A 16,829-nucleotide genomic window follows, 5' to 3' on the forward strand; every position below is an offset into this window, starting at 1 on the left:
CTTGTTCTCATAGTCAGATGCCTATGAGAAGCAAATGAACACAACAACACTCATCCCACAAGCACTGTGAGTGGCAGCCAGTGATAGCCTGTCTAATTCACTTTTAAAACCATCCAAGTTTACGGTCATCACTACATCTTGGGGTAGCAAATTCCATAGTTTAACAATGCACTGTGTGAGAAGTAATTCCATTTGATGAAGAGGATCTTGCAAAGGAGAAAGGATGTAATTTTAATTGAACTAGTATCTACTTTCTAAAGTTATCATCCTAAACGTACCGTACTTAAGTGGAAAGAAATTCTATTGAAAGCAAGCAACTTCTGTGTAAGCAAGAAGTACGGTATACCACGTGAATTCATTAGGAAGGAAGTAATGTCTAGTTTCATTATTTTCTGAGTCACAATGGTGATAAACTGCAAATAACCTTAAATGAATTAGGACACTTCAGAGTATGCACTTTCAACTTGCTAAGCTATATTTAAATACAGGATGAACTTTAATAGGCAGTATCATCAAACATAAACCCTGTGAACTTTTACGAATGTCATTTAAAGATGCTTCACACAGGGACTTAAAAGTAGTGTATAGAATTTAGAGTTGTCAGTAATATACACTAGAAACAAGAATGTTACTTCAGATAGGTTTCTTTGATCTCAGTCATATTTTAATAAGTTTAGTAAATGCTTATCAACATTAGACTAATACCTGAGTAATCAGTTCCAATTTCTGCCACTGCTATGCTTCTGCTGCACCCACCCCACCCCAGGAGAGGCAAGGGCCTATCTAGTAAAAGAACTTTTTTTTTGTCAAAGGCATGAGGATACACTATAAATGGCCTCGGTCCAGTATACCTGAAGGAGCGTCTCCACCCCCATTGTTCTGCCCAGACACTGAGGTCCAGTACCGAGGGCCTTCTGGGAGTTCCCTCATTGCGAGAAGCCAAGTTGCAGGGAACCAGGCAGAGGGCCTTCTCGGTAGTGGCGCCCGCCCTGTGGAATGCCCTCCCATCAGATGTCAAAGAGAAAAACAGATTTTTAGAAGACATCTGAAGGCAGTCCTGTTTAGGGAGGCTTTTAATGTTTAATCGTTTATTTTATTTTTTCTGTTGGAAGCCGCCCAGAGTGGCTGGGGAAACCCAGCCAGATGGGCGGGGTATAAATAATAAATTATTATTATTATTATTATTATTATTTATTAGGAATTTGGTGAATCCATTATTCAGCAGGGAATGGGAGGTGGAATATGAATCTGGACAGGACTTTTAAACACTTTATTGATACATCCTTCACTATTAGGTCACAACTAGGAGCTGACACTCATACATTCCCCTGAACTGCTTTTTCAAGTCACTGTTATCCCTTGTTTCCCTTGTCTCGGTGGAGCTATTGAAACCACTCAATATTTCAAATTATGGAATTCCAGAAGTGTGAATTTCCATGGGGTTCTCATATTCTTTTCTCTGCTTTTCATTCTTTTTTCCACTTGTGCTCATGCCTTCCTGTTATCCTACAGAGGCGAATTTGAACACTATAGGTCCGGGGCTTTCATTAATTTTAACGCAGCAAGGATGTTTACAGAACCTGAAGGTTTTCCCACTGAGATGGGCAGTTACACTTCTCTGAACGTATATAGACTTGAAAAATACATTGTGAGTTCTCACTCTTTGGTAAGGTTAGCACATGATTACTTCAAATAACCTTTTCTCAAAAAATGTACCGTATGAAGGAAAATTCAGTTGTATTAGTACTTCATACTATAAAAAGGTAAAGGTAAAGGACCCCTGACAGTTAAGTCCAGTTGCAAACGACTCTCGGGTTGCTTTACTGGCCGAGGGAGCCGCCGTTTGTCCACAGACAGTTTTTCCGGGTGATGTAGCCAGCATGACTAAGCCGTTTCTGGCGAACCACAGCAGCGCACGGAAACACTGTTTACCTTCCCGCCGGAGCAGTATCTATTTATCTACTTGCACTTTGACATGCTTTCAAACTGCTAGGTGGGCAGGAGCTGGGACCAAGCAACAGGAGCTCGTCCCGTTGCGGGGATTCGAACCGCCGACCTTCTGATCAGCAAATCCGAGGCTCAGTGGTTTAGACCACAGTGCCACCCATTATGAGCCCATTTCTATAAGGCAAACTAATTAGGTGGTGATTTCAATATAATGAACTCAGAAAGGAATACATTATGCAAAACAGTTGCATGATTGAACATCAGTTCCTTATATATCATTATATATGTCTTATATATAATTGTGGTAGTTATGCCTATTATTAACAGGTTTCATTCCCAGAAAATTCTAAAATCTCCCTGTAAATCAGCTTTCCCCAACTTGATTGCCTCCATATCTTTTTGGACTACAACTCACATCTTCCCTGATCATTGCCCCATGCTGACTAGGGATGATGGGAGTTTGGATCCCAAAATCTCTGGAGGACACCAGATTGGGAAAGGTGGCCAAAATTTCTATTTATTTAAAATTAAGTTTCATTTCCTGTGTAAATTTACTTGGGAGTAAGTACAATTGAATTCAGTGATATTTACTCCAGAGTGAACTTGTTAAGGATTCTACTGCACAGCTTGTATTTTTGAGGCAGTATCTTTCATGACTGTTTGGATCCTAATTTTACATTTCCTCATTCTTCCTTAAATTGTAATTGGGTTGATGATCTGTATAAAGCTGATTAAGGGCATGCCAGTTGCACATACCTTCTTCTGTCATCCATCAAATGTACTTACAACACATTAGATATAAGAGGATATAGCTGGTTTTCTAAGGCTGCATTTCTATGCATGCTCAGTGGGGCCTAACTCCTGAGTAAACATTTTGTGAGATGTGTTTGTTTAACATCTTGCAAAAACTGAACCACAAAACACAAACCAGAAGCCAAAATATTAATTGTACAAATGCACTTTTAAGGAGTAAATATTATCTAGTAGTCTTACCTGATAGTGGCTGGGATCCAAAGAGGTATTTTAGACATGCCCAAGAACCTGGACAAGTCTAGTGGTATTTTTTACAGTATTTCCCTCCAACCTTTGCAGATCAAGATCTTCATGACATATCAAACTGCTTTAGAAAGTCCCCTCCACTCAAGTTTCAAAAGTAATTTCCTGTACGGCATGGGGCGATGTATTGTTCAAGAAACAAAGTCACTAGGGTATGCTGGACATGAGAAACTAGTGTTGCAGTTCTTCGGATCCCAGCCTACATTATAATGTAGAAAGGAGTTGCATGCCAATGTATATGAACTTATTTGCACTAAGAATGTAACCACACCAAAAGAGTTCTATTATTCTGGATTGTATTATCAGTAAAGGTAAAATATGGCATGACCTATTGAACATTTAATATATGTAATTTCTTCCTGTGGTTAGTTAATTGATTGAACTATTTGCTAACTGGTCACTAGTTCAATAGATATTATTTTGCAATTATCACAAATGTCAGTGTCAAAATGTAATGCATTGTTTCTATACATTGTGTTTTTTATTTTTACTTTTACACTTCTCTGCCAAGTCCACTGGAGCAATCTTCGGTGCGAGATGCCACCTATGACCAAGTCTACTACCTATAAAGGTATTGGAATAAGAACAGTCAATCTAGTTCTCCTTGCTGTAAAAATGTTAATGGAAACTTTAGTATTACCCTGAGGGAAAGGGTTAGATAAGGCAGAAAAAATGATGATTGCTAAATAACTGACATTCAAAGTAAGAGATTTTGCTGTAGCACATAGTACGGGAAAGAGCACATCTACACAAAGTGGTTTGAATCATGTTCTATTATTATAGTTTTCCTCAAAGCACCCTAGCAATTGTAATCTATCCCCCACACCCGGGGGGGGGGACTAAAAAACTTTAGTCTCTTCGAAGACCCAGGGCTCAGTGGAGTGCTGTCCTACACAAAATTATTGGACTCTGGGCGCATTCCAGCTCCCCATCTACAGTCCTTTGGAGGTGGGAATGTAATCTCCCTCGTGACACCTGATGAGGGGTCCTCCTGTCAGCCCTCCCCCTCAATTTGGGACATGTATTATCACCCTCAAGATGAAGGCTGAGGATACGTCCCTTCCAGCTAGCTCACCTGCTGCAACTTTGCCTGTTGCTCCTCCTCGAAACACTGCTGATCAGTGGTAGAGAATGACCACCACACCTGAGAGTTGAACACTACACGTTGCTAAGCTTTCCTCCCTGCTCCCAGAGTACTAGCGGCTACCTCTTTCTGCTGCTGCTCTGAGTCATCTACATCTGAGGTACTTTTATTCCACCCAGTTTTTGAGGTTAGGTGAAGGTATGAGGGTGAGGGTGTTTCTAGGGTCCAGAGCAAAATTGTTGAACTTCCTGCAATTTCCTGCTGCCACATTGGATTCTGCTCCTCCTCTTGGAGCTTCCTACTGGATCATCTGAATAACAGTAGCCTTCACTTTTTGCCAGAGGAAATGGCCCCACAGGTGTCACTTTAGCTTCATTACTCTCTGGGGGATCCTGGGCACCTGCCATTTTGAGGAAGGGAGGTGGGGGGCAAGGCTTTATTTTGACACAGGAGTGTTCTTGGCTCTTGAAAATATTGGTGGATCTTAGGCCGATCCCTCCACAGCCCAGTGCACTGGTTCAGGAACAGTAACTTGAGTTCCAGTTGCTTTTATTATATACAGCAGAGCAAAACCAAAAGCAAAGTATTTACAGGTTACCATACACAGCTCTCTCATCTAACACACACTGTATCTCCAGACTCTACAAACTCCCCAACAGCAACCTTGCAGTATCATGCTGCTTATCAGGGAACTTTCATCCAATCACAGCCTGTTGCTGGGCAAACTTTAGTCAGGTAGCCCAGCCAATTTGGCTGCTTGCCAGCTTTCTAACTGCTTCTGCAAAGCTGCCTTACTTTCTCAGATTTTAACAGAAAAGTCATTTCATGTCCATTTGACTGTAATTATCCCCAAAATCCCTGAAGGAAGTGACGTCCCTGGTTAGCAGTTGATATGCAGAAGGAAATCTTATTTGTAACTGCTACAAACCACTTGAAGTGACAGAAATATGTCTGTACCTGTGTGAGTGCTGGAATGTTCATAAATCTGCATAATAAAAACTGAGCAGTTGAACTACAGTAGTATGTTAAACTTCTGCTCTATCTCACAATGAAGAACCATCTCCATATACCTAAATTTAGCATTTCCCTTACAATGAAGAATGAATGCTGCAGAGATTTCCTTTTGAATAAATGATTAAGCTCTTGTTTTAACACTTACTTGAAAGTTCAGTTGTAATCAAAACTTTCAATAAAATGTATTTGGGATTGGGGTGTAAAAATCTAAGGTGAGAAATAGTTATGATCAATGTTCAAAAGAATAATACAAGCTCTGGAAGTCATAGAAATGTTGCCCGATGGCATTCCCACTACTTAGCCCCAAATGGAGTGTGAAAAATCTACCGCTACATTAAAACCCTAGGAAAGCTATAGAACCATCAAAACAAGTATAAAGTCTAAAAACTTCCTATTTAACTCCCAGGACCAGTATAAGGAAACTTTGACAGCCACTGCCACTATCTCTGGCCTGCACTGAGTCAAGCAAGTGATGGTGTTGATCACTTATAAAAAGCTTTTCATAGAAAGGCCCCAAAGTGCTTTCCAACCATTGGGATACTGTTAAAATCAGATTCAAACACTTGCCTGCCTCCTCCCTCTGAGGGGGTGGGTCTACCAACCCCTTGCTTGCCTTCTCTTTGCACAAGGTTGCTGTCAGGGTAAGGAGGGCTGGGCCAGAATGAAATAGAGGAAATTTTACAGAAAATTCTCCACTTTTTTCATCCTCCCTCTTTCTGGTGCTCTTTCTGGAGGATGTGACTTGCAGAACCCTGGGCCTGCTGCTACTGCCTTGCCCACAGTAAGGGTGGGGGACCTATGGCCTCCAAGATGATGTTGTCTTCCCAGCTCCCAGCCAGCATAGCCAATGCAGAGACATCGGAAAGCTGCCAAGTCAGATCTTTGGCCCACATTGGTCAAGCACTGTCAGCAGCTCTCCAGAGTTTCAGGAAGAGATCCCTCCAGGCTCTACCTGGGATTGAACTTGGGACCTCCTGCATTGCAAGACAAACGCTCTTCCCTGTCTCCTCCATGCCCCTGCAACTACTCTCCCGAATTGAGTAATCGTTTACACAGGAGCAAACTGAACACCCGAACACGACACATGCTGCAAAGGTTTGGGACTTCTCCATTGCTGAGGATCGTAGGAGGCAAATGTCATCAGCCAATACGGGATGGGGTGTGCGTGCTGCAATGGAAGGATATGTGTGCTGGGAAATGCAAACACCAGCAACAACTGGTTGCTTTGCAAACTACGAATGTGGTGTACACAAATATTTGCACCCAATAAGTCATGAAGCTTTTTTTTTTTAAAAAAAAATGCTGTTAATTTATAAAGCATGTTTCCCCCCCCCTCTTGGATGTCCCCTCTCTTTGGAGCTGCAGAAGTGGGGATCGCACCTAACCCTCCCCGCTGCGCTGCTCAGGTAGGCTGCAACGCAGCGGGCAGGGGTGCGCAACTTGCGCGCGCTCCAATCCTCTCCACAGCGGTACCCCCAAAATCGCAAGCGGGATCCACCGCCCTTTGCCCGCCTCCTTCCGTCTCGGTGAGGACTGACACGGGCCTTCCTCTCCGGCCCTTCATAATCTGGAACCAACCTCTGCGCCCACCGACTTCCCTCCCCCCTTCTCAACCCGCCGCCTCGCCTGCGCCCCCTCACCCGCCCTTTCTCCCTCTCCTCGGATGGCGCCGCGAAAACAACCGCCTCTTTTCGCCTCCTCCACCAATGTCGGAAGCCATGCTCGTTGACAAGCAGCAGCCGCGACCAATAGGCGGGAGACGGGTCAGAACGAGAGAGAGAGAGGGGGGGCGTGGCGCTAGGGGCGTGGCGGGCAAAGTTGCGCGAGTTGGGGAAAGGAGGCGGTTGGAACCGTTGGGGAGCGCGAGCGGGTGGCGAGCGCGCGGCGCCGTCCAATCGGAGCGCCGCGTGGATGGGTGAGTGACAGGCGGCCTCGCCGGCGGCCGCGGCAGGCGGGTGGGGGTGGGTCAAAAGGCCGGCTGTTCGGAAGGGGGAGCGGTGCGCGCAGGTGAGTCGCTCTTGCGCTGCTGAGGGAGGGAGGGAGGAAGGGGAGGAGCCGCGTCCGCCTGTGAGGGAGCGCCGGGGTAGATCCCAGTTCCCTGGCTATGGTGGGGGGGGGAGCTCGGCTCTTTTCCTCCGCCTTCTCCCACCCCTGCCTCGGTTCACGCGCCGCCGCTGTTTCCCTCACGGGCTTCCTTCCCCTCTTCCGCCATCCGGTGGCGTGGCCGGGGGGCGCCAGGTGCGCAGCCTCCCCTCGCCCCAGCCGTTTTCCCGAGGAGAATATTCGCCGCCGACAACGCTTCGTAACATCTCCACACGTTCAAATTCGAGGCGGGGTGTGTGTGTGTGTGGCTTGTGTGAAGGTGAACTGCGGCGGCCCCTCATTTCCTTCGTCCCCCGAAGGAGCCCCGAGGCGGTATAATGGGCCGCGCCGCTCCTGGTGAGGGATGCTGCCGTCGCTATTGTCGTTGTGCTTTTGCTGTTTTGCTGGATTTAAATCCCCATTCTTTCTACTAGAGCCGTTGGAGTGGCGTGCGATGTGTATAAAACACAGTGGCTGCACCAAGGACTGCCTACTGGAAAGCTAAACCAACAGCCCCGCTGGAGAGCAAGAGTTCCTTTCCAAGGGCAGCTGGAGAGGGCTGCCCTCAGATACCTTATTTGCTTATTTCATTTTCCTGTTTCTCCACCATATTCCTTTTTCGAATTATTCCTACATACGTGTTTGTAAACTGCTGCAAGTGGGAAATTGCACAATAGGTTCTGGGCCAAACTCACCCACAGTGCATGTTTTCTCCTTACAATGAGGTGTGTGGTTTTTTTTTTTAGGGTGTCCTTTAAAAGTAGATTGAAACTTAGTGGTTACATCACAAGTTTATGGAAAAAGTTGGCCATTGGGGCTATGCTGAGGTTGCGACTTCCTGATCAGCGGCACCCAGAGTTATTATCCAAATATCCTCCTCTGGGCACCTGCCTGTTCCAGTCATACAGAGGCTCTCTGTTCCTCAACAATTTTGGCTGGGTGCTCCCCCTAAAAAAAGGTCAACAAGTTCCAACATCTCTTTTTTATATAGGGAAAAAAGGGCCCTGGTGGGGCCTATTCCTTTAGTGTTGCAGTCAGCTAACATAGGAAACAGGCAACATCGATCTCAGTGGGACTTATTGAGTGGGGTTAGGATTGTGCTGGGCATGATATGAACATATGCCAATCAAAGCCCAGGCGTTGTATGGTGAAGAAGGGTAGTTCATACAGGAGGGATGTTGTGCTTTCTCTTCCCCCCTCAGACACTTTAAATATATATCATTTGCTTTCCCCATCTGTCTGATCATATTCACAACATAGGATAGTATTGCTGGTCACCTGTTATTCAGTGTTCTTCACAACAGTATCAGCTGCAGCCCTTACTGCCTCTTGTAATCATTTGGAGAGTAAATTAACTCATAGAGAAGAAAAACCTGCCTGGTTCTGTTTACAAAGAAGTCTGTGTGATGTAGTTAACACTGAAGGTGCATGGACAAGGTGCAGTCCTTTGCCACAATCCACTCCTGAAATCATATGGAACCACTAGATTCTCCTGCCCAGTCAGGCTTTCTCCTGCAGCTGATGATCTTCAGGGCTACATTCCTTTGGGGTAATTTGCTGAGTGGTTTATATGTGGGTGGAGGATAGGGCTGGAGCCCAAAGTAGCCAAGGTACCACTCTTCTCTCTCACTGTTAGCCCCATTTACCACCTTCTTGTCAGCCACATTAAATGAGGCTAAGAGGTACAGGCTGCTCATCCTTCTGCTAGATGTGTGAAAGAAATAATTCAACCTTCAGTTCAATTTACGATTTGACCAGGGCAGTCTGAGATGCAATCCAAAATGGACCCATGAATTACACTCTTCCATAAACCCAAGGTTAAAATCTAGGATTGCCAGACTTCACTGACATCATCAGTTTATTCTCAGGTTTCTGTGATGCATCCCTCTGTACAAGTGTACAGAGGGCACAGGATAAATTATTGGTATTTGCACACTGATCAATAGACTATTGGTAGTGGGATAAAGGTAAACTGTTAAGATTATGGTTGGATCTTGCAGCATTAAAAAGTTGGAAATAAAACTTGTTGATGACATTCAATATTGACAGGTGGAATATACTAGAAAAGGAACACCAGATATATTTACAGAACATTGTGTTCTGTATTGGCTGTTGCTACCCAAGAGAGGTGCTGGAATTGCTGTGGACAGCTCCTTGGAAAGATGTAAAGCTTTTACATAATGTGTGTACAGACTTTTCAGTTTTCATTTGCTGTTGTAGATCTGGAAAAGGTACTTGGTTTTGAGGAAAGGCTGTGAAGTCAGTCTTTAGTTTTGCAATTAGGCTCTTAAGAGAGGATAGACTGAAGAACATGAATGGATAGAAAAAAAGATTGAGGCAGCAAAACTCTGCACAGTGTTCCAAATGCATTTGCGCAAGAGATTTATATAACAGCATTATATTGGGAGTTTTATTTTCAGTTCATTTCCTAATGATCCCTAGCATGGAATTTGTCTTTTTCACAGCTGCTGCACAATAGGTCAACATCTTCGAACTATCCACTATGATACCAAGGTCTTGTGATAGAAAATTCATGATAGAAAATGGAATACAAGGAGCTGCATTTGGGGCGGGGGTTGGAATTCTAAGAAGCTTCAACAGGATGTGGAAATAGCTCATCTCTATATATGCAGCATCTGTCTCTGCTTCTGAATTAACCTCTCTTAATTTCTAAAAAATCATCATCATGGGTATTTTTTTGGAAGAAAGCATAACAATACCAGGGGAAAGGTTTTATAAATTTAAAAATAAAAGCTTTTCCCATAGATCATTCGGTCCTTAGCTTTTAAACAGATTTTTCTCTCCTCAGTGATTTTCAAAATGGGAAAGAGCTTTTGGGAAGCAAACTTGAATTGTACAGTCACACAAATGTACACATTTCAGAGCAGGCAATTGCCCCATTTGCAACTGGCATATGGAAGTTAAGAACAGCAGAAGAACCTTCCGGGGTAAAGCCAAAGAACCATGTAGTCCAGCATCCTGTTTTCTACAGTGTTTTACCAAGTGCTTTTGGGAAGCCCAAAACCAGGTAATGAAGGCAATGGACTTTCCCTACTGTCCCAAAACCGGGTGTTTATATACCACAGCAAATGGTATTTAAAAGTAAGCTACCTGGAAGTTTCCCTTAGCTGTTGTGGTGAATAAGCCATTGATAAACCTATCATGGATATTGACTAATCCCCCTTTAAAGATATCTAGGCCAGTGACTAATCCCCCTTTAAAGATATCTAGGCCAGTGAGCCCCCTTCATGGATCAATGCCTTCATGGATCAATGCCTTGTCGTGGCGAAGGGGCTTGAATAACTCGGAGAAGCTATGAGCTATGCCATGCAGGGCCACCCAAGATGGACAGGTCATAGTGGAGAGTTTTGACTAAACGTGATCCACCTGGAGAAGGAACTGGCAAGCCACTCCAGTATCCCTGCCAAGAAAACTCCATGGACAAAGACAACAGGCATATAAAAGTTATGACGCTGGAAGATGAGCCCCTCAGGTCGGAAGGCGTCCAACATGCTACTGAGGAAGAGCGGAGGACAAGTACAAGTAGATTCAGAGCTGATGAAGCGGCTGGGCCAAAGCCGAAAGGACGCTCAGTTGCGGATATGCCTGGAAGCGAAAGGAAAGTCCGATGCTGTAAAGAAAAATATTGCATAGGAAGCTGGAATGTAAGAACCATGAATAGAGGTAAGCTGGATGTGGTCAAAAATGAGATGACAAGAATAAATATCGACATCCTGGGCATCAGTGAACTAAAATGGAAGGGAATGGGTGAATTCAGTTCGGGTGACTATCATATCTACTACTGTGGGCAAGAATCCTGTAGAAGAAATGGAGTGGCCCTCATAGTCAACAAAAGAGTGGCAAAAGCTGTGATGGGATGCAATCTCAAAAATGACAGAATGATCTCGATACGAATCCAAGGCAGACCTTTTAACATCACAGTAATCCAAGTTTATGCACCAACTACCGGTGCTGAAGAAAGTGAAATTGACCAATTCTATGAAGACCTACAACACCTTCTAGAAATGACACCAAAGAAGGATGTTCTTCTCATTACAGGGGATTGGAATGCTAAAGTAGGGAATCAAGAGATAAAAGGAATAACTGGCAAGTTTGGCCTTGGAGTTCAAAATGAAGCAGGGCAAAGGCTAATAGAGTTCTGTCAAGAGAACAAGCTGGTCATCACAAACACTCTTTTCCAACAACACAAGAGACGACTCTACACATGGATATCACCAAATGGGCAGCATCGAAATCAGATTGATTATATTCTCTGCAGCCAAAGATGGAGAAGCTCTATACAGTCAGCAAAAACAAGACCTGGAGCTGACTGTAACTCAGATCATCAGCTTCTTATAGCAAAATTCCAGCTTAAACTGAAGAAAGTAGGAAAAACCACTGGGCCAGTAAGATACAATCTGAATCAAATCCCTTATGAATACACAGTGGAAGTGAGGAACAGGTTTAAGGATTTAGATTTGGTGGACAGAGTGCCTGAAGAACTATGGATGGAGGCTCGTAACATTATACAGGAGGCAGCAACGAAAACCATCCCAAGGAAAAGGAAATGCAAGAAAGCAAAATGGCTGTCCAACGAGGCCTTACAAATAGCGGAGGAGAGGAGGCAAGCAAAATGCAAGGGAGATAGGGAAAGATACAGGAAACTGAATGCAGATTTCCAAAAAGCAGCAAGGAGAGACAAGAGGGTCTTCTTAAATGAGCAATGCAAAGAAATAGAGGAAAACAATAGAATGGGGAAAACCAGAGATCTGTTCAAGAAAATTGGAGATATGAAAGGAACATTTCGTACAAAGATTACCGGTACCATAATCAAGGACAAAAGTGGTAAGGACCTAACAGAAGCAGAAGACATCAAGAAGAGGTGGCAAGAATACACAGAGGAATTATACCAGAAAGATATGGAGGTCTCGTACACCCCAGGTAGTGTGGTTGCTGACCTTGAGCCAGACATCTTGGAGAGTGAAGTCAAATGGGCCTTAGAAAGCACTGCTAATAACAAGGCCAGTGGAAGTGATGATATTCCAGCTGAACTATTTAAAATTTTAAAAGATGATGCTGTTAAGGTGCTACACCCAATATGCCAGCAAGTTTGGAAAACTCAGCAATGGCCAGAGGATTGGAGAAGATCAGTCTACATCCCAATTCCAAAGAAGGGCAGTGCCAAAGAATGCTCCAACTACCGCACAATTGCGCTCATTTCACACGCTAGCAAGGTTATGCTCAAAATTCTACAAGGCAGGCTTAGGCAGTATGTGGACCGAGAACTCCCAGAAGTGCAAGCTGGATTTCGAAAGGGCAGAGGAACCAGAGACCAAATAGCAAACATGCGCTGGATTATGGAGAAAGCTAGAGAGTTCCAGAAAAACGTCTACTTCTGCTTCATTGACTATGCAAAAGCCTTTGACTGTGTCGACCACAGCAAACTATGGCAAGTTCTTAAAGAAATGGGAGTGCCTGATCACCTCATCTGTCTCCTGAGAAATCTCTATGTGGGACAAGAAGCTACAGTTAGAACTGGATATGGAACAACTGATTGGTTCAAAATTGGGAAAGGAGTACGACAAGGTTGTATATTGTCTCCCTGCTTATTTAACTTATATGCAGAATTCATCATGCGAAAGGCTGGACTAGATGAATCCCAAACTGGAATTAAGATTGCCGGAAGAAATATCAACAACCTCAGATATGCAGATGACACAACCTTGATGGCAGAAAGCGAGGAGGAATTAAAGAACCTTTTAATGAGGGTGAAAGAGGAGAGCGCAAAATATGGTCTGAAGCTCAACATCAAAAAAACCAAGGTCATGGCCACTGGTCCCATCACCTCCTGGCAAATAGAAGGGGAAGAAATGGAGGCAGTGAGAGATTTTACTTTCTTGGGCTCCTTGATCACTGCAGATGGTGACAGCAGTCACGAAATTAAAAGACGCCTGCTTCTTGGGAGAAAAGCAATGACAAACCTAGACAGCATCTTAAAAAGCAGAGACATCACCTTGCCGACAAAGGTCCGTATAGTTAAAGGTATGGTTTTCCCAGTGGTGATGTATGGAAGTGAGAGCTGGACCATAAAGAAGGCTGATCGCCGAAGAATTGATGCTTTTGAATTATGGTGCTGGAGGAGACTCTTGAGAGTCCCATGGACTGCTAGAAGATCAAACCTATCCATTCTTAAGGAAATCAGCCCTGAGTGCTCCCTGGAAGGACAGATCGTGAAGCTGAGGCTCCAATACTTTGGCCACCTCATGAGAAGAGAAGAATCCTTGGAAAAGACCCTGATTTTGGGAAAGATTGAGGGCACTAGGAGAAGGGGACGACAGAGGACAAGATGGCTGGACAGTGTTCTCGAAGCTACGAACATGAGTTTGACCAAACTGCGGGAGGCAGTGCAAGACAGGAGTGCCTGGCGTGCTATGGTCCATGGGGTCACGAAGAGTCGGACACGACTAAACGACTAAACAACAAGGCCAGTGAGCATTGCCACATCTTGTGGAACCTGGTGGCTTTTGTATTCTATAAACAAAAACTGGATACCTCAAAGATTCACATTAGACGATTGCCTGATGTCTTTCAAGTACTACAACTCTTCTTTATGAATAGCACCCACTAACACTTATTTCGAAGAGAAACCAATAGTATATTCCATGCTATCTCAATAAATATTATTAAGCAATTGGTTGTCTTCTCTAAACCTCTGAGGTCTCCTCTCCTTTTGTTCCTTTATTGGTTGCTTTTATTTTTATTTGATTGAGGTGATTTTAGTTCATTGGTTAAAATTCAGTCTTTGCATATTTCTCAATGACATTTCCTTGGCTCTTTGCATTTATGAAAGATAAGAGGAAAAGCTGAAATATTGAAACAAGATCTCACTGCAGGAACAAGCTGAATTGCAGGGTGATTGTTAAGGAACATAGTAAATCACTAATCTTTTGTCTGCTACAGGAAGAAGTACATTGAAAGCTGAAGAAGATGAAACAGCTAAAAAGGAAAAGGAAAAGCAATTTTAGTGTTCAGGAAACTCAAACACTACTTAAAGAAATCCGAAAAAGGAGAGAAGTGCTTTTTTCTAAACAATTAAATACAACCATTAATGAGATGAAGCGGAAGGCTTGGGAGGAAATAGCAGAATGTGTTAATGCTGTTGGTGAAGGAGAGCAAAGGACGGGGACAGAAGTCAAAAGGCGATACCTCGATTGGAGGGCCCTTATGAAACGGAAGCGACTTAATACCAACATAAAGCTTGTGGGTGCTGGCTTTCACCTTCCATCATCTGATTTGGATGATTCTCTCAACGAAGATATTGATGAGAAAATTGGATTTCCAACTGAAGCTGGTTTTGAATGGCAGAATATTACAGACTTCAGAGAAGCAGGTGGATCATTAACAGAAATAAAAGTGGAAGAAGAGGAGGAGGATCCACAGAGTTTTGAAGTAAGTAGTTCCAGCATGGTAAGTATATTTTATTTGTATGCTTTCCTTCTGTAAAATTTCCTAGCTCAGCTACTGTATAATTTCCAATCCTTAGTGACAACTCATTCTGTTGTCTCCTAGATTTGAAGAGAAATCACCTTTACAGAGCAATACTAAAATAAGGTTACCAGACATCCCTGTTCCCAGGGACAGTCCCCAGATTTACAAATCAGTCCCCATACAAAATCCATTGAAGTTGAAAAGTGTCCCCGGATTCATCGAAAAAAATCTGGTAACCTTATACTGAAGGCCCACTGATGGGTCATTGGAAGCAGTGTAAGTGCCACTCAAAGGCCTGCTGGCAGGATGGCATTTATAGCATTGGAGCCCCCATGAGGAAAGTTCTGCATGTTATGCCAACAGTCTTATGCCGGTGGTGAGACCACAACAGGGCAAGTCAGGGTAGCTAAAGAGCTGCAATATCCTCAGACCTCTTGTCCCTTAGATCTTTCCCTAAAAAGGCCCAGCAGGTTTAGGAAGTAGCAGAACCACAGGGCCCTACCCCAAGATAGGATTGCTTTGTCCATTGCTCAGTCTGTGCACAAAGTTTGGATAACAATGAAACATGTAGGTGGGATCTTAATGTGCTCTTCCAAAGACTCACAAAAACTTAGCCTGAGGGCCTCTCTCAGAAGCTACCGGTATATAAGGTTTCTGCCTTGCTTTTCCTATAGCTGATAGGTGTATCTTTATCTAGTGCAGAACACCATTAAATTGCTAATTGCTTTTCTTAGTTTCCTATTGAGGAAGAAGAGGAGATTCTGTCCTCAGTGTTGCCAGATTCTAAAAAGGAAAGTGACCTTCCTGATTTCACTCACATTGAAGAGTTTGGCAATCTAAGCTCTGCTCAAGCTAGGCTGGCCTATGAAGATTCTCATCTGCTGATTAGCCTGGAAAAACAGAAGCTGGAGTTAGAGAAACAGCGACTGGATATTGAAGCAGAACGGCTGCAAGTGGAGAAGGAGCGCCTGCAGATCGAAAAAGAGCGGTTACGACACATTGACCTGGAGCATGAGAGGCTTCAACTGGAAAAGGAGAGATTACAAATAGAGCGAGAGAAACTGAGGCTTGAGGCTTTGCATGCTGAGAAACCTGTGCTGGAAAATGACCCCAGCCAGTCAGAAAAACCTGCCTTGCAACCTCTGGATCTAGAAACTGAAAAACTAAAAATTGAAAAGGAGCGCTTACAGCTCGAGAAGGAGAGGCTGCAGTTCTTGAAGTTTGAATCAGAGAAATTGCAAATCGAAAAAGAACGTTTGCAAGTGGAGAAGGAGCGCCTTCGAATTCAGAGGGAAGGGCACCTGCAATGAACTTGGAAAAACCATGATTAACAATGCTGTGCTTTGTTTGTTCTTCCTCCTTTTTTCTTTTTGAAAGGGTAGCTTGGTTTCAGTAAAAGTGTTGGATAGTCTGGTTGTCAAAGCATTTCACCATCCAAGAGAATCCTGCTTTCCATTGCTTTGATACTGTGATGCTTACATCTTGACAGTACCTTTTTTCCGTTGCCAGAGTTGAACATTAATGTGTTCAAGTTTAAAAGAAGCTAAGGAATGGTGCTCAGTAAGTCAGTGTGCCTGTGTAAATGGAGCTTATGTGTGAAATTGCATTTCAGTGTAAGAGAAGTGTTAAATGTCCTCTTGCATTCTCTGTTGTATAGATTTGCCTCCACATTAAGCATCAAGGCTTAGCTGTATCCTGTTCTTCTTAAGAGTGTTATTCTAAATCCATAGGAGCTTTCAACACACATTTGCATTTGATCTAAAGGAATGAGATTAAAGGTAGGCCTTATGCTTTACATAGTGTTAACCATGAAAGTAATGCCTTTAAAATGAGGTGTGTTCTTCTCTAGAGAAATGTTGAAAGGTCAGACATTGAGGTTCTCAGTAGTTTTCCTACTCAACTATGTTTGTTAGTAGAAAAAAGATTAAATGATGCTTCATGTATGAAAACACAGATTTCACCATTTATTTCCAAGCCAGACCTTAGAACCTCTGGCTTCTATAGATAGCTTTGGTGGCCCACTTTGACATTGAAGTGTTTGAGCAGAAATATATCTTGTGGGATTTACATAGATTATTTGTACATGTCAGTTTATTTATATCACTATGTAATTACTTTTATTTTGCAAATAAAGTGTTATTTTTTCTTACTGAAAGAA

General features: G+C 43.4%; 1 protein-coding gene across 11 annotated transcripts; it reads left to right on the plus strand.

The window, feature by feature from the left end:
- The first annotated feature begins 6,900 nt into the window (after positions 1-6,900).
- On the plus strand, positions 6,901-16,829 carry MSANTD4 (Myb/SANT DNA binding domain containing 4 with coiled-coils). Of its 11 annotated transcripts, XM_088668354.1 has the most exons (5): positions 6,959-7,108; positions 7,618-7,908; positions 10,067-10,211; positions 14,144-14,632; positions 15,406-16,829. In XM_088668354.1, the coding sequence occupies exons 4-5, from the start codon at positions 14,171-14,173 to the stop codon at positions 15,979-15,981; spliced, it is 1,038 nt and encodes a 345-aa protein (XP_088524480.1). In that variant the 5' UTR covers positions 6,959-7,108; positions 7,618-7,908; positions 10,067-10,211; positions 14,144-14,170; the 3' UTR covers positions 15,982-16,829. The 11 variants fall into 11 exon arrangements, with proteins under 11 accessions (XP_088524478.1, XP_034971943.1, XP_088524481.1 ...); XM_088668355.1 differs by lacking the exon at positions 10,067-10,211 and having other exon boundaries at positions 6,915-7,016; XM_088668350.1 differs by lacking the exon at positions 10,067-10,211 and having other exon boundaries at positions 14,144-14,650.

The sequence above is a fragment of the Zootoca vivipara genome, chromosome 4 (assembly GCF_965207765.1).
Source record: "Zootoca vivipara chromosome 4, rZooViv2.hap1.1, whole genome shotgun sequence".
In the NCBI taxonomy this organism is placed as follows: domain Eukaryota; kingdom Metazoa; phylum Chordata; class Lepidosauria; order Squamata; family Lacertidae; genus Zootoca; species Zootoca vivipara.